The sequence below is a fragment of the Patella vulgata genome, chromosome 7, assembly GCF_932274485.2.
Source record: "Patella vulgata chromosome 7, xgPatVulg1.2, whole genome shotgun sequence".
NCBI classification, from domain to species: Eukaryota; Metazoa; Mollusca; class Gastropoda; family Patellidae; genus Patella; species Patella vulgata.
In genome coordinates, this window is record NC_065885.2 from 46,355,910 (window position 1) to 46,382,463 (window position 26,554).

General features: G+C 36.5%; 2 protein-coding genes across 2 annotated transcripts; one reads left to right on the forward strand and one right to left on the reverse strand.

Annotated features, from left to right (window-relative positions):
- Nucleotides 1-357: 357 nt before the first annotated feature.
- Nucleotides 358-5,576, forward strand: LOC126831791 (putative nuclease HARBI1). The gene is made up of 4 exons (XM_050562439.2): nt 358-968; nt 1,540-1,652; nt 2,018-2,129; nt 3,276-5,576. The coding sequence occupies exons 1-4, from the start codon at nt 551-553 to the stop codon at nt 3,674-3,676; spliced, it is 1,044 nt and encodes a 347-aa protein (XP_050418396.1). The 5' UTR covers nt 358-550; the 3' UTR covers nt 3,677-5,576.
- On the reverse strand, nt 4,111-5,702 carry LOC126832714 (myb/SANT-like DNA-binding domain-containing protein 4). Its single transcript, XM_050563581.2, has 6 exons — nt 5,521-5,702; nt 5,173-5,240; nt 4,770-4,913; nt 4,588-4,647; nt 4,351-4,431; nt 4,111-4,262 (listed from the first exon to the last, which is right to left on the reverse strand). Exons 1-6 carry the CDS (start codon nt 5,700-5,702, stop codon nt 4,111-4,113), a joined length of 687 nt encoding a protein of 228 aa, XP_050419538.2.
- Between the last annotated feature and the right edge of the window lie 20,852 nt (nt 5,703-26,554).

Genomic DNA, 26,554 nt, shown 5'->3' on the forward strand with positions numbered 1-26,554 from the left:
AAAGAGCGCTGACCATAAGAGACTAGTTGAACAGTTTTGGGCTTTAAAAGTAGTTTATCTGATGTACGTAATGTTCGGCCAGGTGTATAAAGTTCTAAAAGATCTGAGAGGTAAACAGGAGCTAAATTATTTAAACATTTAAAAGTAAGTAATAAAATCTTAAAATCAATTCGATATTTAACAGGTAACCAGTGTAAATTATATAAAACAGGAGTTATGTGGTCACATTTCTTAGTTAAAGTAACAAGTCTAGCCGCAGTATTCTGTACTTTTCGTAATTTATCTATAAGCTTTAAAGGTAAACCAACTAAAAGTGAATTAAAGTTATCTAAACGAGAAGTGACCTGGCCCCGAGTTCACAAAGCATACTTAAGTACAAATCTATGCTCAATTTTGAGAATTTTCTCAAATCGAAAATTCTCAAAATAAATGGAGTTCACAAAACAATTTGAGAACATTTTTGTTCTCAAAGTTGAGAAAGTTCTCAAATATTTGAGAAATTTCTTAAATATTTGAGAAAGCTGCTAAGCGTACTTAAGTCTAAAGTAGAATGGCCGCCGTACGACGATTTAGACGCTTGAGACGACGCCAACTCCCTAGGCCTCGAGTCTTCTATGAAAGGGATGACCCCTTAAACCGTTTAGAGGATGACGAGCTTTTTGAACGTTTTCGGTTTCGTCGGGGGTCTATCCTTTTCATAGAAGAACAGGTAAGGGAAAGTATTAAATCCCCCACAAGGCGAAGTTGTGCTATTTTGCCTATGGTGCAAGTATTGATTTGCCTGAGGTTTTTGGCAACGGGTGCTTTCCAGTTATTGGTTGCGGACACTCTGAGAGTGTCCCGCCCCACAACCTTCCGATGCATCCGGAGGGTTTGTTCGGCCATCATTCGGAATCTGATCCATTTGATAAAGTTTCCCGTCGGAGAAGATGCTAAGCGTGTTATGGAAGGGTTCAGAAAAATTGCAGGTACGTACACTGTGTTTACTATTTGTCTTGTGTCCCCTTCACGTCTCCGCCGCAATTATATATAATAACCCGCAATCTAAAAATATCATCACCGACAAGTCCATTGCTAAATCACCCAACTTACCCTCGTCTGCAGTGAACTGGACTGTAAATACCACAGCGCCACCAAACGAAGGCCTTCATTGGTTGTGTGACATATTCGACCGAGAGGCTTGTTTATCGATGTTTGATTGTTGACACCGCTGAATTTTACGATAAGTGTTTTGATAAATCTACTACACAATGACACATACAATTATGTTCAAATAGATTGTTACAAAATACAAACTCTTTTCATGTATTATTTGCGTAATCTGTCAGTAATCATGACATTTTGTAGATATTACTAATCTAATATTAGAGTCCAGACTAACAATGTGAAACTGCAAGTAGAAAATGTTCATATTCGTGCCTTCATCTGTGAACAGTTTATTTTATTTCAAGCAAACCACGACAAATTATAATCTATTTATTATAAATAATAAAGTGAAAACAACAATAATTCAAGTAGGTCTATAACTTTGTTTTTCAGGATTCCCGAAAGTACTTGGCTGTGTTGACGGAACTCAAATTAAAATTGCCACACCTAATAAAAATGAAAATGATTTTGTCAACAGAAAAGGAGTACATGCCCTCAATGTACAGGTACCGATGAGCATCATATAGAAATAAATGCTAATGATTTTTAGAAATAGTATTGATAGTAACCACTTGTTACTCAAGTATTGGCATCATTTCTCCAGTTTTTAATTATATCATTAAATGGTCAAACTATTCTAATCTAGTATCTACTTAGAATTGAATCCATCTGTTGGCATCAAGAGTTGATTATGGTCTTGTCATGTTAATGTATTTATATGTAGCATTTAATGCCCAAAAGAAAGATATGCAATATGCATTTAGCCCTGGCATCATGCCTGTATAATTACTTTTGAATTTAATTTAAGCAAGTTTGAAATATGATTAATGTATTAGATCATAAAATCTACAGTGTGACTTTATTTTTATAGATGATTTGTGACCCCAAATTTAGAATAACTTCGTTGTGTGCTAACTGGCCCGGATCAGTTCACGACAGCAGGATTTGGCGTCAGTGTGAATTGAATAACCAATTTCAAAATGGTATGTACATGTATATTTTGTATTTATGTTATTGACTTTCAGCAGGGTTGGCAAACATAATAACTTCTAAGAAATAATATCACAGTGCCTGATACCTACAGTAAATGTATCACCTGTAAAGGAGCTAAGTCTCTAACTTAATACTTTCCATAATATTCGAAATTAAAAACACAAATTAGAATTCAATATTGATCAATTTCAATCATTATTGATGTTGTTATCTTGCTGTGAAACTATAGGACCCTAATATCCAATATTTAAGACACAATTAACATTTTATAATCAGTACACGAGTCATGTACCCAATGGTTTCGGTTGCCATTTTGTTATGAACTAATAAAAACATATCGTACAACAAAATATTGAAGTAATTAGTGAAGAAAGGCCGATTCAAAAAAAAAAATGTGTAGAATGCACTAAGCAGACGTAAACGACTGCATTTCAATTTGAACAGTTCAAGTATTTCATCGAACATAATTGATTATAAATTACAATATATTTTCTTCAAAAATTGAATATAAATCACTATAAATTTTAAATACATTCATATTACATTAATATGAGCTTTTAGAACCATTTTTGTCTATTTCAAGGTTCCAAAAAATAGAGTCATGCGGCCTTTAAATTTTGTGTTAGCATGGACTGTATATAGACAGTGTGCTTCCGGCTCGCTAACAAGGATGTCCCTGGATCAAGCCTAGCATTGGCCTCTTGTCTATATTGCAAGTGTGTAGTTGTTTGGTTTATCTGATAAACCGAGGACCCCCATACATAAAATTGTCAGCGTACATTATTTAAAAAAAGCAGGGGAGTATTAAAATGGGTTCGTCTGTCCATCCGTCACACTTTTTGGGACACAATATCTCTCTTGTTTAAAGGACCCGTCACTAACAACAGTAGGAAATCGCAAAAGAATACCTCATTTGTGCATGCAATATTTTCCTCAAGGCTCACTGTATGGGACATGCACATTTGCATTTGGCCTGTGGAGAAGAAAATAAGCCATTAAACCCCAGTTCATGCTAAAATTGATTTTTATTTCCCCATGTAGATGACCTTGAAATTAAAAAAAAAAAATCAGCATGACGCATGTAAACTATCATCTGTCTGTCATATTAATTTATATTTTAAAAATTTATTTTGTAGGTATTCACAATGGTCTATTGCTTGGGGATTCTGGATATCCATGTTTAACCTATTTAATGACACCTTTTTTAAACCCAACAAACAGACATGAAGAAAATTTTAACACCAGCTTATGCAGAACAAGAGTTTTAATTGAACAAACATTTGGAATTTTAAAAAGAAGATTTGCTCTACTGCATTATGGCATAAGAAGTTCTCCTCAGCAAGCTGTCATTTACATAACTGCGTGTGTAATTTTACATAATCTTGGGATAGGTAGGGGGGATGTTTTAGTTACAGATGTTGATTTTTTAGATTTAGATTATGACGGAAGTGATGAGGCTGTTGCCAGTTATAACCGCATAATAACACTGGATGGAGTAAAAAAACGTAATGAAATTGCTACCAAATTTTTTTCATAATTGTTTCAGTATAGGTGTACATATTAAATGTAATATCTACTTATGTATTCCTGCATTTCCTTGATAATCTTTAGAGAATACTCTTCAAATATTATATTAGTAATTTTACTTTCCATGAATATGTGTTAAAGTTTATTACTCTATCCAGTTACTAAATGCCTCTAAAAGATTAACAAATGTACATGACATGTACTTACAACAAATTTCAGTGGGGTGAAAGCTTAATCTGTTTCATTTAAAACTTTTATAACAGTCAGTAATTTTTAGAATAATAATTTATACATGTACTTATTAAGGGACATATATACATGTCATGTAAATGGCAGCTAGTTGAGGCGAACTTCTTATACAGCCATAATGAAGTAGAGAAAATCACAAATTATGTCAACGGAATAAAAAGCCTTGTTAATAAAAACAAATGCATTGATACTGTTTCATTCATTTAATTTATTTCTTTTTATACACAGAATTTCATATTCTATTTCCAAATTTCTCCTTTGTTGTTTCAATTTTTCTATCTCTAATTTTATTCTTTCATTATCTAATCTTATGTTTTCTTCTTCTAGCTGTGTTAACCCTTTACAAACTGTAAAAGATAAAGGTACATTATAGTATTTGTCTTTATTTTTTATGAAATTATCATGACATGTAAATTGACGCATTAGGAATTGTACCTTTTTGCCTTTTTGGTGTTGGTGTCATTATCGTACTAGTTTTATCTGCCGAATCTTCCTTAAATGTACCAGTAGCTTGTTCTGTAAATAATTTGAATAAGGGTTTATGATCTATTAGGTAATAAAATAAATTCTATTTATGAAATTAATCAATTAAGTGATATTTAAATAGTTTTCCATTATGTGTAATTTGTATATTGAATGTATTATAGATCAATAATTAATTCTATACTTTACCTTCAAATAATATTTCTATAGGATATGTTAGTGGTAGTGTCGGTGGTAGTATCTGTAGATCTAAATAGGAAAATATATTTTATTGTGGGTTTACTGATTATTTTAAAGTTTTAAGTGTCTAGTATAACATATATATAGCTATTGATTAGTTATTACTTTAGTATGTAATTTGTAGTAGTTACCATCTGTATCAATACCAAATGAAAGGCCTTCAATTTGGGGTCTGCCCTCCATTGTATTTAGAAGTAGGTCTTCAGCATCAGTATAGCTTGGATTCGGTCCCCCACCTGTTTTGGGCCTTTTCATCTGGTCGAGTTTTTCTTTACCTTGAAAAGTTAAAATATAAATTTTCAGTGACTGATATTTTAATGGAGATTTATGCTAATAATAGTACAATTATTTATAAATATTTATGATTTTTAAATCTACAATAATTTCATTACATTGACGCTTTAAGGGGGCATGAATTGATTTGGCTGAAATTTTCAAGATTTTCCATTTTTATTTTTTTATATAGTTTTAAATCTATTTTTTTAACTGTCAACTCCTTATCTAAATCTGAAACATAATGTTAGTTAGACATACTTCTTTGTTTTATATTATGATACTTCTTCTTTACCTCTACTATTTCCCTCTTTTTTGTTATAAATTGTCTGAAATAGTAAACAATATTTAAATGGTAGATTTAGTTACACTTCTAAATTGTAATTTATAGGCCTATTTTGACTGTGAATGTGATATTTATCTAATAATAATTTCTATCACTACTATTATTAGTGTTCGGTTTATTATTGTATGTCAGTATCACCGTTTTAATAAAGATTAAAATTGTTGAACTTTTAATATTGATTTTATTTTTGTGAATAAAAGAGTGCCGATATATATCTAGCTGTATGCACTAGCCTAGTCTAAATTATTAGAAGCTAAACTTACGAATTCAGAGCATCAACCACCTCTTGCCACCCATTTTCTTTCAGTTTTGAAATTTTCCCCAATGCACCACACCCCTTTATTTTCCCAAATAAAGTCTCCTCCCTTTTTGTACACTCCTCGATTAAAACCATCTCCTCTGCGTTTGACCAATTAGCCGCCCTCTTCCTGCCATCGCCTTCCATTTTTAGTTGGTGCCAAGCGTAGCAGACGACGTTGGAATTGGTTTGTTTACATTTTTCGAAACGGCGAATGTCATTGGTCACTTGACCCAATTATAAGCAGCATTTTCAGTGGAGTTTTCATTGAATAAAAACAACAATTCAATCGATTTTTTTCATAAATATTTATTCAATGACAAGTGGAAATAAAGTAAAATAATAATAATAAAGTTATTTCTACAATTCCATTCATTTCTTATTGAAAACCGCTAATATTAATGCGTTCTACCACGTAAAACACCGGTATCTAAAAATAGTTTTCATTCCTAGCGATTTCATTGGTTAATAAATAGAGTCGACTCCAGTCGCTTGTAGCATAGAAAACAAATAACATGACGAAATTACAGCACGCGATTTACGGAATCCATGACGCCAGTTAATGGAATACTCAAGTTGAGTAAAATTTTATATACTTAAGAATTTGCTCAAATGCTTTTGTGAACACCAAAGTTGAGAATTTTCTCAATTTGAGAATTATTCTCAACTTTGAGCAGAAATATTAACTGAGAATTTTTTTTCTTTGTGAACTCGGGGCCAGATAATTAACAAGTGACTTAGTGGCCTCTACAGTTACACATTTACGTATTTTACCTATATTTCTAATATTAAAATAGCACAATTTACAAATATTATTTACTTGAGCTCCCATCAGCATAAAACTATCAAAGATAGCGCCAATATTACGAGCAGAATAAGATGAAAATATATCACAATTACCAATTACAACAGGGGGGTTATCTTGTGCAGATTTACTTAATTGATGCCTTGAGCCTAATAACAAATATTCGGTTTTATCATCATTCAATTTTAGAAAGTTCTTTGACATCCATTTTCTAATTTCACTAATACAGTTCTCAAGTTGCAATTTTGATAAATTGAAAGAAGATGGACAATTAGGTGTAAATGAAATATATAATTGAGTATCATCGGCATACAAATGAAAGCTGAGACCATATTTTCTTGACAATATCTCCTAATGGTGACGTATACCATATTTTTTTTTACGCTATTTGAGAACGAGGGGCGGCCATTTTGTCTGTCAGTTTTGGGCTGATTTTCACTAAATTCGAACTAAGCTGTCCTTAGGGTGTAACGGTGACATAATAATACGGTTTTTTTTTTAAATCGGATAAAAATTATGACCTCTATAGGGCCCACAAGCTAAAATAGCAATTTTTCGTACAATCAGGGGACATAATTCAGGAAGTTATGGTGCGATATGCGCAAATATCGAAAGGAACCAAGATCTTTGGGTTATAAACTTACATTTTAAGTTTCAACAAAATCGGATAAACATTGTGACCTCTATAGGGTCCACAACTTTGATATACCATATTTTTACGCTACTTGAGAACGAACAGCGGCCATTTTGTCTGTTAGTTTTGGGCCGATTTTCACGAAATTCGAACTCAGTCGTCCTTAGGGTATAACGGTGATATAATAATACGTTTTTTTAAATCGGATAAAAATTACGACCTCTATAGGGTCCACAAGCTAAAAACGCGATTTTTCGTACAATCAGGGGCCATAATTCAGGAAGTTATGGTCCGATATGCACGAATATCGAAAGGAACTGAGATCTTTGGGTTATAAACATATATTTCAAGTTTAAACCAAATTGGATAACAATTGTGACCTCTACAGTGTTCACAAGCTAAACACGTGATTTTTCGTACAATTCTTAAGGGCCATAATCAATGAGGTTACAGTCCGATACATACCAATATCGAAAGGAACCGAGACCTTAGGGTGATAAACCTATATTTCAAGTTTTGTTGAAATCGGATAAAAATTGTGACCTCTAGAGTGTTCACAAACAATTGTGGATGGACGGACGGGGGCGAGGACAATATACGTCCACATGAAAATGTGGGCGTATAAAAAAAAACGTGTATTTCATTTAATTGTAAATTGTCCTCTGAATCTTTTTTGTCATATGGGGTTCCTTTAAAAGTCACTATCAGTTGATATTGTAAGAAAATGTGGTCTCAGCTTTCATTTGTATGCCGATGAAACTTAATTATATATTTCATTTACACCTAATTGTCCATCTTCCTTCAATTTATCAAAATTGCAAGTTGAGAACTGCTTTAGTGAAATTCGAAAACTGATGTCCAAGAACTTTCTAAAATTGAATGATGATAAAACTGAATATTTGTTATTAGGCTCAAGACATCAATTAAGTAAATTTGAACATGATAACCTCCCTGTTGTAATTGGTCATTGTGATATATTTTCATCTTATTCTGCAGAAATGAAATGGGGTTTAACGTCCTACTGTTCTGCTTCTAACCTAGGCTAATGAAGTCGGGCATACGCCATACAGTGTGCTATGAAGAAAATTTTGCCCGGGCAGCGGCGTTACGGCCTACTCTTATATCGAATTCCAACTGTCAAGGGATCTTTTACCTGCACGCCAATGTGTATACGGGACCTCGGTTTTTCGGCCCATCCGAACGACTAGACAGCTGTCCTTGTCAGGCCCTCCATCCTGCATCACTGACAAGGGGAAATCACGCCGGAAAATTTGAATGAACTTTCTCGGCCAATGCATCTTATTCTGCCCGTAATATTAGCGCAATCTTTTATAGTTTTATGCTTATGGGAGCTCAAGTAAATAATATTTGTAAATTGTGCTACAACATTTTAATATCAGAAATATAGGTAAAATATGTCATTTTGTAACTGTAGAGGCCATTATGTCATTTGTAAATTATCTGGTCACTTCTCGAATAGATAACTTTAATTCACTTTTAGTTGGTTTAACTTTAAAGCCTATAGATAAATTACAAAAAGTACAGAATACTGCAGCTAGACTTGTTACTTTAACTAAGACATGCGACCACATAACTCCTGTTTTATATAATCACGTCATATATAGTCAGTTCAGTTTGTGCAGCAAAAACTATACATGGTGCAAACATTCTACCAATGTAGATGTGGTTGGCTTCCTTGCGTCTATTTATTAAATATACATTATGGGAGATTTTAATAGAAAGTTGGCCATTCTTGCTATAACAGTTCAAAAAAAGGTAATTTAAGAAGAATATATTGAAAATTTCAGTCAAATTACTTTATTCTGAGCAAAGTTATCACCATTGTAATTTTTGACTAGAAATAGGAATAGATAACTTTAATTCACTTTTAGTTGGTTTAACTTTAAAGCCTATAGATAAATTACAAAAAGTACAGAATACTGCAGCTAGACTTGTTACTTTAACTAAGACATGCGACCACATAACTCCTGTTTTATATAATCACGTCATATATAGTCAGTTCAGTTTGTGCAGCAAAAACTATACATGGTGCAAACATTCTACCAATGTAGATGTGGTTGGCTTCCTTGCGTCTATTTATTAAATATACATTATGGGAGATTTTAATAGAAAGTTGGCCATTCTTGCTATAACAGTTCAAAAAAGGGTAATTTAAGAAGAATATATTGAAAATTTCAGTCAAATTACTTTATTCTGAGCAAAGTTATCACCATTGTAATTTTTGACTAGAAATAGGAGTCAACTCTCTCTTCACTGTTTGATTGACAGGCGTTTACTCCACCTACATAATCTTGATTATCAAGTAACATTTTCAATGGCTGTGGTACCGTTAGCCTAATCGGTTTGAGGCGGGGTTGCAATTCAATTCGTATCACATTTATTTTTACTACAAATTAAAAATAAGACTTTTAATATATAGATAAGAAGCGAAAGTTTGAAAGGAATGGACCAAATCAATGACGATACTTGAATCACCTGGAAGAAAGCAACTTTGAAGTGCTGTTAGTATTGAATTGTCTTTAGTGGAGCAATAAAATCAGTGCGGTTTAAAAATGTATGTGCGTTGATTATATATATAATCTTTATTTTTCTTCCAGCATCATCCTGGTCAAGCAGCGGCAGGGGTGTGGGAGACCTTGAACCAGCATCAGTATTGTCCTGATCAACTGGTAGATAATTCTCTCTGTGACCAAGGACTCTCTGATTGTACGTCTTTTTATGGCTTCTTCGGTTAATCCTCAGATGTTCTTGGGCGTATTTATGAACCCCAGCAAGTGCCGAAGCTAAATCATGTACCCAGACACCTGGCCATAGTTACCTCAACTATGGTAGATGAATTGGCTGGAATGGAGTAGTTTCTCTTGACAGGTACTCTACAGACTTTACTAGACTTTCCATGTGAGTGTTTTAGGGTGACAGATATGACATCATGCCCTATGGACACTGTACAATTGCGCAAATCTGAATTTATACCTTTTAATTTGATGTCTTTTCTATGTCGTGAAGATGTATACTGGCCGAAGCAATTGACAATTGCTGCGATATCCAATACTGCCTGTGTCCTTTCCGAACACATTGAATGGAATAACCAAAGATATTTCTTCAGCTTCACGAACAAGCAACGGAGAAGGGTCAATAACATCCTGTTGCGAGGAAGCTGCACAAATTGCAAAATCTGAATCCTCAAAGGTTACTTGACGGTGTGCATACGAGACAGTTTTCTGCCCAAAAATAGCCCTCACGATGGCCAGAGAAGCCTTCATATACTTCACGCCCTTGTGCAAGCCCGTCTCCATGGTGGTCTTTGCCGCTTCTTTTCCTTACAGCCACGATGAAACGCCTCAACAGCTATCTGGTTTTATAGTCTCCATATTTATCATGTAATAGCCACCTAAGGTAAGAAACTCGACCCTTTGAGCAAACTCATCATGGGTCTCAGAGTCAGTCTGCCCAATGGACTGAGGCTCCCTATGGGAAATTACCGGGGCCTCACGATTAGAGAACCTACGCCTCATTTCCTTTACAAGAGTCCGGTATTTCCGGATACCAAGACGGTTAGCGTATTCAAGAGTAGTTTCTCGAAGGCAGCTGGACATATTGTCAAACATTTTACGAATGGACCAGCCATAGCGATGACATATGCGCTCAAATTGGATATAGAATGCTTCCCAAGAAGTCTTGTCGACAACCGAGGACAAAAGTATTTTAGGAGGGTATAGGCCTCTCCCTCGGTGGCGGTGGTAACGTTCCTCATGTTCTATTTCAAAGTCAGAGTCCGAAGATGACCAGTCACAGAAAGATCGATGCTCAGAAAATGGGTCGGATTCCTCACTAGGACTAGTGGAACGATGTCTTTGTTTGGACCTCCTAGATTTTCGGCCTTTGTAAGCTGTTGAGGCTCGTCGAAGTGAGTGACCTCTTGAGGAATGACCACTTGAAGGACTTTGATTTAATTTTAGGGTAGGACTAGCCTCCAACATGGTAGGTCTATCCTCCAACAAAGGCTCTTTTTTCAATATTAAGTGATCTCTCTTAACTTAAGACGGCATTATGTTCAAGATATTTTCTATTACAGGATCTGCTATGAAGGGAGTGGATGTAGACGGCAAGGGAGCTGAAGGAGCTTGAACCCCCAACCCGCCAACAACCCCCAAATCCTGCCAGGAAGAACGCGGTGGTGGACAACAATAGGCCCCGGGCTCATTACGTAGTCCTGGAATTTAGTAAAACTATTTTCAATTTTCCTGTCTATCATGTTTTCAATTCTTCTCCCCCCCCCCTCTTCCCCAAGAGGATCGAGTACAGGCTTGTCATCTGATGGAGGTTCAAAGGTTATGTTACCAGAATCCAACCTTTCCTGCCGCTGAGTTGCAGGAAATCCAGGAACATCAACGAGATGTTCCATCGTAACTTGTCCATGTTGATGTTGATGTCAAGCTATTATTCTGTTTGCTCTGCCTTCACCAATTGAATGTAATGATTTCAACTGTTCCAAGATTTGCAGACTGTAAATGTATTGCCTTATTTTAAATAGATAACATATCTCATGCTCATGCGCGAGTTAGCCGTTGCCATCAATAGTGATGCTTAGGAGTGAATGGGTCTATAATTACTGCAGTTAGTTGGGTATCCTTTTTTTTCAAAATAGCCATGACATTTGCAAATTTCCATATGTTTGGAATAATGTGTGTATCTAGTGAAAAACGAAGTTATAATTACAAATTACTATATCATGTTACAATATTACAAAATTTGTAATATTACAAAATATATTTTACATTAAGTTATATTTACAAATATATTTTAGGTTAAGCTATAGATGTATTTACAAATTTATTTTACAGGTAAATGAAGATGTAATACCTGATGATGTTTTTCGTGCCGATATAAAAGTTGAGAAAGAGATGTTTTTAACAACAAGACAGTTGGCTTTGCTTGCTAAATCCGGGCAATGGGTGATGGGACTTTAAAATCGTGAAAAAGCCCTTTTATCAAGACTAAATTATGTATTTAGATGTATTATTTATGTGAAATATTATTGAAATAAATTTTATAGTTTGTATGTTTTATACAATGTATTATGTATGTGAAATATTATAGTTTGTATTATATTAAATGTCTATGTAAATTTACGTATTAAATTAATGTTTATGTAATGTATATATTTATATTATGGTATTATCTATTATAGTACATGTATTATGCAATATTTGTGTTAATTAATATCATTTCGTACATGTAATAAATGGTATGGGTTTTTTTGGCCGTTACAACCAATTTGTATGGCCGTTATGGTTTATGACCGTTATGTCTATAACCCGGGAAGACAACTCCGTTTAGGAGATATAGGAGGCAGACCACCAGTAATTTGCCCATTGACTTCAATGTTAATTCTGTCTCTTTGCCCACCTCCAACTTTTCCCCAAATTTTCATTGGGCTGAATGCTTTTTACTACAAATGTTCATGTCTTTGCACTAAAATTTGTATGAGGTTGACTACCAAAATTTTGAGATACACAAACTTGAAGTTCCCATGAGAAGGTGAGCGGACACATTTCTGACAAAATAGATTCGTTGACAGCAACCATGTCTTCACTATCCTAAAAACAATCTGGGGTAAAATCTCCTGTCTCAGAAGTGGATGTAGACGGCAAGGGAGCTGAAGGAGCTTGAACCCCCAACCCGCCAACAACCCCCAAATCCTGCCAGGAAGAACGCGGTGGTGGACAACAATAGGCCCGGGGCTCATTACGTAGTCCTGGAATTTAGTAAAACTATTTTCAATTTTCCTGTCTATCATGTTTTCAATTCTTCTGCCCCCCCCCCCCCTCTTCCCCAAGAGGATAGAGTACAGGCTTGTCATCTGATGGAGGTTCAAAGGTTATGTTACCAGTATCCAACCTTTCCTGCCGCTGAGTTGCAGGAAGTCCAGTAACATCTACGAGATGTTCCATCGTAACTTGTCCATGTTGATGTTGATGTCTAGCTATTATTCTGTTTGCTCTGCCTTCACCAATTGAATGTAATGATTTCAACTGTTCCAAGATTTGCAGACTGTAAATTTATTGCCTTATTTTAAATAGATAACATATCTCATGCCCATGCGCGAGTTAGCCGTTGCCTTCAAAAGGCACTGAGTTTGATTTTCGATAAATTATACATTTATCGATATTGGATATGATTAATTTTTACTCAATTATGTGTGCGTGATCGCCAGGAACATATTTATGGGAAATAGATGTATACTATTTTGCTATTCGACGTAATTATAACCAAAAACTTTTGATCAGCTGTTAACTGTCAAGACTCAAAATATTTAAAATGGCAGCCTCGGATCCTTATCTGCCGATGTCTACATTTTTTACCACTTTTTCATTAACTATTTAGAAATTTAAGCAGATTTGTTATCTATTTAAAATAAGGCAATAAATTTACATGAAAACATGATAGACAGGAAAATTGAAAATAGTTTTACTAAATTCCAGGACTACGTAATGAGCCCCGGGCCTATTGTTGTCCACCACCGCGTTCTTCCTGGCAGGATTTGAGGGTTGTTGGCGGGTTGGGGGTTCAAGCTCCTTCAGCTCCCTTGCCGTCTACATCCACTCCCTTCATAGCAGATCCTGTAATAGAAAATATCTTGAACATAATGCCGTCTTAAGTTAAGAGAGATCACTTAATATTGAAAAAAGAGCCTTTGTTGGAGGATAGGCCTACCATGTTGGAGGCTAGTCCTACCCTAAAATTAAATCAAGATCCTTCAAGTGGTCATTCCTCAAGCGGTCACTCACTTCGACGAGCCTCAACAGATTACAAAGGCCGAAAATCTAGGAGGTCAAAACAAAGACATCGTTCCACTAGTCCTAGTGAGGAATCCGACCCATTTTCTGAGCATCGATCTTTCTGTGACTGGTCATCTTCGGACTCTGACTCTGAAATAGAACACGAGGAACGTTACCACCGCCACCGAGGGAGAAGCCCTAACCCTCCTAAAATACTTTTGTCCTCGGTTGTCGACAAGACTTCTTGGGAAGCATTCTATATCCAATTTGAGCGCATATGTCATCGCTATGGCTGTTCCATTCGTAAAATGTTTGACAATATGTCCAGCTGCCTTCGAGAAACTACTCTTGAATACGCTAACCGTCTTGGTATCCGGAAATACCGGACTCGTGTAAAGGAAATGAAGCGTAGGTTCTCTAATCGTGAGGCCCCGGTAATTTTCCATAGGGAGCCTCAGTCCATTGGGCAGACTGACTCTGAGACCCATGATGAGTTTGCTCAAAGGGTCGAGTTTCTTACCTTAGGTGGCTATTACATGATAACTATGGAGACTATAAAACCAGATAGCTGTTGAGGCGTTTCTTCGTGGCTGTAAGGAAAAGAAGCGGCAAAGACCACCATGGAGACGGGCTTGCACAAGGGTGTGAAGTATATGAAGGCTTCTCTGGCCAACGTGAGGGCTATTTTTGGGCAGAAAACTGTCTCGTATGCACACCGTCAAGTAGCCTTTGAGGATTCAGAATTTGCAATTTGTGCTTGTTCGTGAAGCTGAAGAAATATCTTTGGTTATTCCATTCAATGTGTTCGGAAAGGACACAGGCAGTATTGGATATCGCAGCAATGGTCACTTTTCTGAGTTCCAATTGCTTCGGCCAGTATACATCTTCACGACATGGAAAAGACATCAAATTAAAAGGTATAAATTCAGATTTGCGCAATTGTACAGTGTCCATAGGGCATGATGTCACCCTAAAACACTCACATGGAAAGTCTAGTAAAGTCTGTAGAGTACCTGTCAAGAGAAACTACTCCATTCCAGCTAATTCATCTACCATAGTTGAGGTAACTATGGCTGGTGTCTGGGTACAGGATTTAGCTTCGGCACTTGCTGGGGTTCATAAATACGCCCAAGAACATCTGAGGATTAACCGAAGAAGCCATAAAAAGGCGTACAATCAGAGAGTCCTTGGCCACAGAGAGAATTATCTACCATTTGATCAGGACAATACTGATGCTGGTTCAAGGTCTCCCACACCCCTGCCGCTGGTTGACCAGGATGATGCTGGAAGAAAAATAAAGATTATATATATAATCAACGCACATACATTTTTAAACCGCACTGATTTTATTGCTCCACCAAAGACAATTGCTAAATAATTGGTGGTGGCATTGTTCTATATTTTAACCATTATTTTATTCCTTTTTAGATGGCTTCTGAGACAGGAGATTTTATCCCAGATTGTTTTTAGGATAGTGAAGACATGGTTGCTGTCAGCGAGTCTATTTTGTCAGAAATGTGTCCGCTCACCTTCTCATGGGAACTTCAAGTTTGTGTATCTCAAACTTTTGGCAGTCAACCTCATACAAATTTTAGTGCAAAGACACTGTCTGTAGTAAAAAGCATTCAGCCCAATGAAAATTTGGGGAAAAGTTGGAGGTGGGCAAAGAGACAGCATTAACATTGAAGTCAATGGGCAAATTAATGGTGGTCTGCCTCCTATATCTCCCAAACGGAGTTGTCTTCCCGGGTTATAGACATAACGGTCATAAATCATAACGGCCAAAATAATTGGTCATAACGGCCATACAAATTGGTCGTAACGGCCAAAAAAAAACATACCATTTATTACATGTACGAAATGATATTAATTAACACAAATATTGCATAATACATGTACTATAATAGATAATACCATAATATAAATATATACATTACATAAACATTAATTTAATACGTAAATTTACATAGACATTTAATATAATACAAACTATAATATTTCACATACATAATACATTGTATAAAACATACATTGTATAAAACATACAAACTATAAAATTTATTTCAATAATATTTCACATAAATAATACATCTAAATACATAATTTAGTCTTGATAAAAGGGCTTTTTCACGATTTTAAAGTCCCATCACCCATTGCCCGGATTTAGCAAGCAAAGCCAACTGTCTTGTTGTTGAAAACATCTCTTTCTCAACTTTTATATCGGCACGAAAAACATCATCAGGTATTACATTTTCATTTACCTGTAAAATAAATTTGTAAATACATCTATAGCTTAACCTAAAATATATTTGTAAATATACTTTTCAAAAAAAGTAGGGGATATTTGATTTTGGGGGCATAATACTAAAATATGCAAATGACTACGAAAAAAGTCACTATAGAACCTAACAGAAGAAACATTTCCAGTTACATGTGACACCCAAACGCACCAATAGCTACCGCATGGAATGCAGGTGATGCTTGGGATCATCATGGGGGTCCAACCCAAGATTTGCACGACTCTGACTTTGAATGTTACAGTCATTGTGGCATTGAATTCCAGGGTGGAAACATCAGTTTAATTGTTTTAGTGACCAGAAAACAAATTTTGATATGCGTCGGCTTACCCAAAATGAAAGGTTACGTGCCCTTGGCATGCTACAGATCGGCACAACACAGGCGGTTGTGGCGCGGACGATGAATGTTTCTCAGTCTGTCATAAGCAGGCTATGGTCCAGATACCGTGATACACAATCTGTACGGACAGACCACGCTCAGGTCGACCAAGGGCGACAACTCAAGCCCAGGATCGTTTTATCCGTACCTTGGCCTTGAGAAATCGTGTCATCACAGCAAATCAGATCAGCGCTCGTCTTCAAACAGACACTGGTGTGAGAGTGAGTGGCCAGACGATTCGGAACCGACTGCATAGGGGTCACCTTCGCGCCCGACGTCCTCGCGTGATCCCTTGTTTGAGAGATCATCACATTCAGGCAAGACGTCGTTGGTGTAGGGATCGTCAACACTGGGATAATCGACGCTGGAGCAATGTGATGTTTTCAGATTAGTCAAGGTTCACTGTTGATTTTTTGGACAGACGTAGGAGGGTGTGGCGTCGTCGAAACGAGCGCTTCCAAGACGTTAACGTCATCAGACATGATCGATTTGGGGGTGGTTCTGTTATGGTGTGGGGAGGCATCACTGTTGCTGGAAGAACGGCTTTACATGTTGTTGCAGGGCGTGTTACAGGCCAGTACTACCGGGACAACATCTTGGCAGTCCATGTTGTGCCGCTCGCACGACGTCATGGCCGCCGTTTCATCTTCCAGGATGACAACGCAAGATGTCACAGGGCCAGGATCGTTACAGGTTACCTCCAACAACAGAACATCACCACATTACCTTGGCCAGCACTGAGTCCCGACCTCTCCCCCATCGAGCATGTCTGGGACATGCTTGGACAGAGGTTACGTCAACGTCAACAACGTCCTGCCAATGTCCAAGAACTTGCTGCTGCGTTGCAACAGGAATGGGACAATCTGGACCAAAATGACCTTAGACGTCTCATTAGGAGTATGCCACGTCGGATCAATGCTTGTTTGGCAAACAGAGGAGGATTTACCCATTACTGACTTGGTTGTGATGCCGTGGTAACTTTGCTGTTTGACCCCGGGTATCATTTTACCCTTATAATGGTCAGTCTGTGCCTCACTTAGTCTAACGATCATTTGGAATAAATCGATGAATGTGAACTTCATTTCATTTTGTCATTTGTTTCTTCGTCAGTTTCATTAGGTGACTTTAATAACACTTAAAAATCAAATATCCCCTACTTTTTTTGAATAGTATATAACTTAATGTAAAATATATTTTGTAATATTACAAATTTTGTAATATTGTAACATGATATTGTAATTTGTAATTATAACTTCGTTTTTCACTAGATACACACATTATTCCAAACATATGGAAATTTGCAAATGTCATGGCTATTTTGAAAAAAAAGGACACCCAACTAACTGCAGCAATTATAGAGTATAAAAAAAATTTTTGAGAAAATAATATATAAACATGTCTTTAACGTCTTTAAGGACAATTCAATACTAACAGCACTTCAAAGTGACTTTCTTCCAGGTGATTCAACTATCTTCCAATTAATAGATCTAAATCACTTCTTTTGTCAAGCCATTGATCATAACAAAATATACCTGGATCGTCGTTTGTGACATCAGCAAGGCTTTTGACTGAGTCTGGCATGCCGGATTCTGTCATGAGCTGGAAGCTGCTGGGGTCAGAGGAGGACTGCTTGAAAATCGACAACAATGTGTCGCCATAAACGGAATATTCTCGGACCCCAGGGTAATCCCCGCTGGTGTCCCACAGGTCAGCGTATTGGGACCATTATTATTTTATTATATATAAACGACAGTGTGAATAATATACAATCGAACATCCGACTTTTTGCTGATGATACCTCTTTGTACCTAAAAATAGATGACCCAGAGACATGAGTACTTACATTAAACAAAGAGCTCGAAACAATCAATACATGGGTGGAAACATGACTAGTGACATTTACCCCCTTCGGGACAGAAAGTTTAACCCTCTCCACTAAACGCAATGTTGTGCCCCCCCCCCCTTTTAATGAACTCAATAGGAATAAAGGAAGTAACTGAACATAAACACCTCGGACTTATCTTTCAAAGCAATTGTAAATGGAACAGCCATATTGATAGTATAATTAGCAAAGTATCAAAATTAGTAAACAGTCTTCGCTCCTTGAAATATCGTTTACACAGAAAATCGCTACATACCCTATATTCTTCCTTCATTCTGTCGCACTTTGTTATCTGGGACGGGTGCACTGACTACTTATGTAATAATCCGAATACCTTCAGCTTGACGCACTACGCACTATTTGCGGGGCAGTTAAGGGTACTAGCCATGTTTCCCTCTACGCAGAAACTGGGTTTATTCCACTCAAAGAAAGACGAAATCGACATAAAATAAAACAACTTTACAAAATCATTAATAACCTAAACCCTCCTTACCTTAAGAATCTCATAAACCTTGAACCTACAATCAAATATTTCCTTCGAAATGAAGACAAATTAAATTAAATTCGATGTCGTACTGAACTTTTTGCTAAATCATTTATCCCATCCAGTATAAGAGAGTGGAAAAAAACTGAGTACCCCTGCAAGGAATTCTAGAACTCTGAAAATTTTCTTCGGTCATCTATCAAAATTTGATATCTATGGAAGCCTATAACTACCATTCATAATTTCTACTTTTCGCCTCTTCAGAACGCGAAAGTCAAAAAGTCAAAAAGTAGAAGTTACGACAAAATGTGATGCGACAACACGCTATATAAGCCAAAATCAACTCGAAAATAGGAAATTAAGAAATAACACATAGCGATAATAGCGCCCCTCGTTTTTCCTAATTTCTTATTTTCGACTTGCATTTTGGCTTGTATACCGTCTTGTCGACTTTCGACTTAGTCATATTTTTGTATTTATTGATGTCAGTAAGAAGGCGCCAACACGCTATACAAGCCAAAATGCAACTTGATAATAGGAAATTAAGAAATAACACACAGCGAAAATAGTGCCCCTCGTTTCTTCCTAATTTCTTATTTTCGACTACGTAATGAGCTCCGGGCCTATTGTTGTCCACCACCGCGTTCTTCCTGGCAGGATTTGGGGGTTGTTGACGGGTTGGGGGTTCAAGCTCCTTCAGCTCCCTTGCCGTCTACATCCACTCCCTTCATAGCAGATCCTGTAATAGAAAATATCTTGAACATAATGCCGTCTTAAGTTAAGAGAGATCACTTAATATTGAAAAAAGAGCCTTTGTTGGAGGATAGACCTACCATGTTGGAGGCTAGTCCTACCCTAATATTAAATCAAGGTCCTTCAAGTGGTCATTCCTCAAGCGGTCACTCACTTCGACGAGCCTCAACAGCTTACAAAGGCCGAAAATCTAGGAGGTCCAAACAAAGACATCGTTCCACTAGTCCTAGTGAGGAATCCGACCCATTTTCTGAGCATCGATCTTTCTGTGACTGGTCATCTTCGGACTCTGACTCTGAAATAGAACATGAGGAACGTTACCACCGCCACCGAGGGAGAAGCCCCAACCCTCCTAAAATACTTTTGTCCTCGGTTGTCGACAAGACTTCTTGGGAAGCATTCTATATCCAATTTGAGCACATATGTCATCGCTATGGCTGGTCCATTCGTAAAATGTTTGACAATATGTCCAGCTGCCTTCGAGAAAATACTCTTGAATACGCTAACCGTCTTGGTATCCGGAAATACCGGACTCTTGTAAAGGAAATGAGGCGTAGGTTCTCTAATCGTGAGGCCCCGGTAATTTCCCATAGGGAGCCTCAGTCCATTGGGCAGACTGACTCTGAGACCCATGATGAGTTTGCTCAAAGGGTCGAGTTTCTTACCTTAGGTGGCTATTACATGATAAATATGGAGACTATTAAACCAGATAGCTGTTGAGGCGTTTCTTCGTGGCTGTAAGGAAAAGAAGCGGCAAAGACCACCACGGAGACGGGCTTGCACAAGGGCGTGAAGTATATGAAGGCTTCTCTGGCCAACGTGAGGGCTATTTTTGGGCAGAAAACTGTCTCGTATGCACACCGTCAAGTAGCCTTTGAGGATTCAGATTTTGAAATTTGTGCAGCTTCCTCCCAACAGGATGTTACTGACCCTTCTCCGTTGCTTGTTCGTGAAGCTGAAGAAATATCTTTGGTTATTCCATTCAATGTGTTCGGAAAGGACACAGGCAGTATTGGATATCGCAGCAATTGTCACTTTTCTGAGTTCCAATTGCTTCGGCCAGTATACATCTTCACGACATAGAAAAGACATCAAATTAAAAGGTATAAATTCAGATTTGCGCAATTGTACAGTGTCCATAGGGCATGATGTCATATCTGTCACCCTAAAACACTCACATGGAAAGTCTAGTAAAGTCTGTAGAGTACCTGTCAAGAGAAACTACTCCATTCCAGCTAATTCATCTACCATAGTTGAGGTAACTATGGCTGGTGTCTGGGTACAGGATTTAGCTTCGGCACTTGCTGGGGTTCATAAATACGCCCAAGAACATCTGAGGATTAACCGAAGAAGCCGTAAAAAGACGTACAATCAGAGAGTCCTTGGTCACAGAGAGAATTATCTACCAGTTGATCAGGACAATACTGATGCTGGTTCAAGGTCTCCCACACCCCTGCCGCTGGTTGACCAGGATGATGCTGGAAGAAAAATAAAGATTATATATGTAATCAACGCACATACATTTTTAAACCGCACTGATTTTATTGCTCCACCAAAGACAATTGCTAAATAATTGGTGGTGGCATTGTTCTAGTCTTCATTATATTTTAACCATTATTTTATTCCTTTTTAGATGGCTTCTGAGACAGGAGATTTTACCCCAGATTGTTTTTAGGATAGTGAAGACATAGTTGCTGTCAACGAATCTATTTTGTCAGAAATGTGTCCGCTCACCTTCTCATGGGAACTTCAAGTTTGTGTATCTCAAAATTTTGGTAGTCAACCTCATACAAATTTTAGTGCAAAGACATGAACATTTGTCCCTCTGTCTGTAGTAAAAAGCATTCAGCCCAATGAAAATTTGGGGAAAAGTTGGAGGTGGGCAAAGAGACAGAATTAACATTGAAGTCAATGGGCAAATTACTGGTGGTCTGCCTCCTATATCTCCCAAACGGAGTTGTCTTCCCGGGTTATAGACATAATTAACACAAATATTGCATAATACATGTACTATAATAGATAATACCATAATATAAATATATACATTACATAAACATTAATTTAATACGTAAATTTACATAGACATTTAATATAATACAAACTATAATATTTCACATACATAATACATTGTATAAAACATACAAACTATAAAATTTATTTCAATAATATTTCACATAAATAATACATCTAAATACATAATTTACAGTGTTGATAAAAGGGCTTTTTCACGATTTTAAAGTCCCATCACCCATTGCCCGGATTTAGCAAGCAAAGCGTACTGTCTTGTTGTTGAAAACATCTCTTTCTCAACTTTTATATCGGCACGAAAAACATCATCAGGTATTACATCTTCATTTACCTGTAAAATAAATTTGTAAATACATCTATAGCTTAACCTAAAATATATTTGTAAATATAACTTAATGTAAAATATATTTTGTAATATTACAAATTTTGTAATATTGTAACATGATATTGTAATTTGTAATTATAACTTCGTTTTTCACTAGATACACACATTATTCCAAACATATGGAAATTTGCAAATGTCATGGCTATTTTGAAAAAAAAGGACACCCAACTAACTGCAGCAATTATAGACCCATTCACTCCTAAGCATCACTATAAAAAAAAATTTGAGAAAATAATATATAAACATGTCTTTAACGTCTTTAAGGACAATTCAATACTAACAGCACTTCAAAGTGACTTTCTTCCAGGTGATTCAACTATCTTCCAATTAATAGATCTAAATCACTTCTTTTGTCAAGCCATTGATCATAACAAAATATACCTGGATCGTCGTTTGTGACATCAGCAAGGCTTTTGACTGAGTCTGGCATGCCGGACTCTGTCATGAGCTGGAAGCTGCTGGGGTCAGAGGAGGACTGCTTGAAAATCGACAACAATGTATCGCCATAAACGGAATATCCTCGGACCCCAGGGTAATCCCCGCTGGTGTCCCACAGGGCAGCGTATTGGGACCATTATTATTTTATTATATATAAACGACAGTGTGAATAATATACAATCGAACATCCGACTTTTTGCTGATGATACCTCTTTGTACCTAAAAATAGATGACCCAGAGGCATGAGCACTTACATTAAACAAAGAGCTCGAAACAATCAATACATGGGTGGAAACATGACTAGTGACATTTACCCCCCTCGGGACAGAAAGTTTAACCCTCTCCACTAAACGCAATGTTGTGCCCCCCCCCCCCTTTTAATGAACTCAATAGGAATAAAGGAAGTAACTGAACATAAACACCTCGGACTTATCTTTCAAAGCAATTGTAAATGGAACAGCCATATTGATAGTATAATTAGCAAAGTATCAAAATTAGTAAACAGTCTTCGCTCCTTGAAATATCGTTTAAATAGAAAATCGCTACATACCCTATATTCTTCCTTCATTCTGTCGCACTTTGTTATCTGGGACGGGTGCACTGACTACTTATGTAATAATTCGAATACCTTCAGCTTGACGCACTACGCACTATTTGCAGGGCAGTTAAGGGTACTAGCCATGTTTCCCTCTACGAAGAAACTGGCTTTATTCCACTCAAAGAAAGACGAAATCGACATAAAATAAAACAACTTTACAAAATCATCAATAACCTAAACCCTCCTTACCTTAAGAATCTCATAAACCTTGAACCTACAATCAAATATTTCCTTCGAAATGAAGACAAATTAAATTAAATTCGATGTCGTACTGAACTTTTTGCTAAATCATTTATCCCATCCAGTATAAGAGAGTGGAATAAACTCAGTACCCCTGCAAGGAATTCTAGAACTCTAAAAATGTTCTTCGGTCATCTATCCAAATCTGATATCTATGGAAGCCTATAACTACCATTCATAATTTCTACTTTTCGCCTTTTCAGAACGCGAAAGTCGAAAAGTCAAAAAGTAGAAGTTACGACAAAATGTGAGGCGACAACACGCTATATAAGCCAAAATCAACTCGAAAATAGGAAATTAAGAAATAACACACAACGATAATAGCGCCCCTCGTTTTTTCCTAATTTCTTATTTTCGACTTGCATTTTGGCTTGTATACCGTCTTGTCGACTTTCGACTTAGTCATATTTTTGTATTTATTGATGTCAGTAAGAAGGCGCCAACGCGCTATATAAGCCAAAATGCAAGTCGAAAATAGGAAATTAAGAAATATCACACAGTGATAATACCGCCCCTCGTTTCTTCCTAATTTCTTGTTTTCGACTTGCATTTTGGCTTGTATACCGTCTTGTCGACTTTCGACTTAGTCATATTTTTGTATTTATTGATGTCAGTAAGAAGGCGCCAAGACGCTATACAAGCCAAAATGCAAGTCGAAAATAAGAAATTAGGAAAAAACGAGGGACGCTATTATCGCTGTGTGTTATTTCTTAATTTCCTATTTTCGATTTGCATTTTGGCTTGTATAGCGTGTTGGCGCCTTCTTACTGACATCAATAAATACAAAAATATGACTAAGTCGAAAGTCGACAAGACGGTATACAAGCCAAAATGCAAGTCGAAAATAAGAAATTAGGAAAAAACGAGGGGCGCTATTATCGCTGTGTGTTATTTCTTAATTTCCTATTTTCGAGTTGCATTTTGGCTTGTATAGCGTCTTGGCGCATTTTTACTGACATCAATAAATACAAAAATATGACTAAGTCGAAAGTCGACAAGACGGTATACAAGCCAAAATGCAAGTCGAAAATAAGAAATCAGGAAAAAACGAGGGGCGGTATTATCACTGTATGTTATTTCTTAATTTCCTATTTTCGACTTGCATTTTGGCTTATATAGCGCGATGGCACCTTCTTACTGACATCAATAAATACAAAAATATGACTAAGTCGAAAGTCGACAAGAAAGTATACAAGCCAAAATGCAAGTCGAAAATAAGAAATCAGGAAAAAACGAGGGGCGGTATTATCACTGTGTGTTATTTCTTAATTTCCTATTTTCGAGTTGATTTTGGCTTGTATATAGCGTGTTGTCGCCTCACATTTTGTCGTAACTTCTACTTTTCGACTTTCGTGTTTTGAAGAGGCGAAAAGTAGAAATTATGAATGGTAGTTATAGGCTTCGATAGATATCTCTCCCCTTCATCCACTTAATAAAGTTTAGTACCGGGAACTTTGTTCTTTTTTCATGGTAAGGTATGTAAATATAAATGTGCCAGAAAATAACTTGAAAAGCTGTACGCTATTAAAATCTATTAAAGATACATTAGTTAAGAGTTTAATAAAGAGTTGGTCATTCTTGCTATAATAATTCGAAAATAGATGATAAAAAAAAGAAAATATTGAAAATTTCATTCAAATTACTTCATTCTCAGCCAAGTTATCGTTGTTTGTAGTTTTGACAAGATGAGTGCACAGTGTAACCAGGGCACTGGTACAATCGGGATTTAGCCTCGCTTTTCCATTTTTAAATTAAAATTTTAAATGGCGAACCGTTTTAATCTAGTTAAAATCTCGAGTATCCGATGCCATCGAGAGTCGATTATGGTCTTATTTTGTTAATAAATGTCTAATTAATAGTTTATATAAAATTTCAGGCCTAAAGAAAGACCCACAATAGACAGATTTAGCTGTTGCATAGTGTATGTTTAAGTGATGGGCAGGGGATGGGTGGGGTCTTCAATGTCAAAATACGGGTCATACTACGACATTCCAGATATCACACAGAATACCACTGAAAAGAAGTTTCATTTACCTTTTCAGAAATGTAAATTATATTCTGGCACATTTAAATTTACATAGATTGAAAAAGGTATTACAGTTGGGTGACGCTAAATATTATTGAGCTAGTGGTGGTGGTGGTTGGGGAGGGGGGCAGTGGGGTGACGCTAAATACTAATAAGTTAGTTGGGGGGGGGGGGGTATTAACAAGTTAAAATACGGGTTATCGTGTATTGCCTGAGCGGAAAGTATTTATTTCTTTATCCCTCTTTCAATATATTACTTATTCCCTGGCACATTTATGACTACATGATTTAGAAGAGATAAAAACCCTTTCCTTGAGCAAAGAAATATGTCGCTTTCTGACAAAACCTAATTTCTGAAAATAGACTACTTTCAATTTATTTTCTTTTTCGAAGGCCCGGCCCGGTTAGCCATACTACGCACGTGATTTCACTGGAGTCGCGGTCATCGAGCGATTTTTCTTATTGTATAATATGCTTGCTCGATTCTCCTTTATTGTATGGTGATTTATTGTATGCAAGGTTGATTTCGGCTCATGTCGTCATAATGTTCCGGTTTGATGCATTTCGAGAAATGTTATTGAAGAAATGTTTTTGGAGAAATATTTAGCAAGATTTGTATTTGGAGATTTGTATTTAGAAATTTGTTGTTCCAAATTTGTTGCTCGATTCTCCTTTATTGTATGTTTGTTGTTCCAAATTTGTTTTTCGTTGTATTTCTCGGATGAAATGTAAATGTAGGCTAATTTTTGATTATCTAAAATAAATTTTATCTTTATATTAAAATACATGGTAAGTGACAATTTTGCATTAATGAGAAATTTGACGTTAAAGTTTCCAACTTCTCTAATAAATCAATTTATATCGTAATATTGTTTAATATTTTTGTTTTTTACTCAGAGAAGGATCTATTTTTACCATATTGAAACTTAAACTGATTGGCCCACGTGTTGAGCCTAAAAAGTCACATACAATGATTTTGCTCCAAACAAAATGTGAGTGCAAAACAATTGTAAGTGACTCGATATTAATAATCTGTAAATTTAAGTGCACAAAATGTTGCAGAATAACCATTTAGTTGTTAAATTTCATTTTAGGATGTACCCGTGTGGACCGGGGCTAGCCTAGTGCTAGATAGTAGAATAGGTCCACCGCCCCTCCTCAGCGTTTCGTTGGGGAGAGTGATCGGGTGCCAGTGGTCGGTTATCTATCGGTCTGTCGAGGGTTCGAGTCTCGTTCTCTGCGATCTC

What these genes read in the sequence shown, in the direction of transcription:
- LOC126831791 (XM_050562439.2), top strand. Translation starts at nt 551, where the DNA reads ATGGCCGCCGTACGACGATTTAGACGCTTGAGACGACGCCAACTCCCT. An exon ending in AGGGTTCAGAAAAATTGCAG is followed by an intron (nt 969 to 1,539) that starts GTACGTACACTG and finishes TTTGTTTTTCAG; the next exon opens with GATTCCCGAAAGTACTTGGC. An exon ending in GAATAACCAATTTCAAAATG is followed by an intron (nt 2,130 to 3,275) that starts GTATGTACATGT and finishes TTTATTTTGTAG; the next exon opens with GTATTCACAATGGTCTATTG.
- LOC126832714 (XM_050563581.2), bottom strand. Translation starts at nt 5,702, where the DNA reads ATGGAAGGCGATGGCAGGAAGAGGGCGGCTAATTGGTCAAACGCAGAG. An exon ending in GTGGTTGATGCTCTGAATTC is followed by an intron (nt 5,241 to 5,520) that starts GTAAGTTTAGCT and finishes TTACTATTTCAG; the next exon opens with ACAATTTATAACAAAAAAGA. An exon ending in TCATAATATAAAACAAAGAA is followed by an intron (nt 4,914 to 5,172) that starts GTATGTCTAACT and finishes TAACTTTTCAAG; the next exon opens with GTAAAGAAAAACTCGACCAG.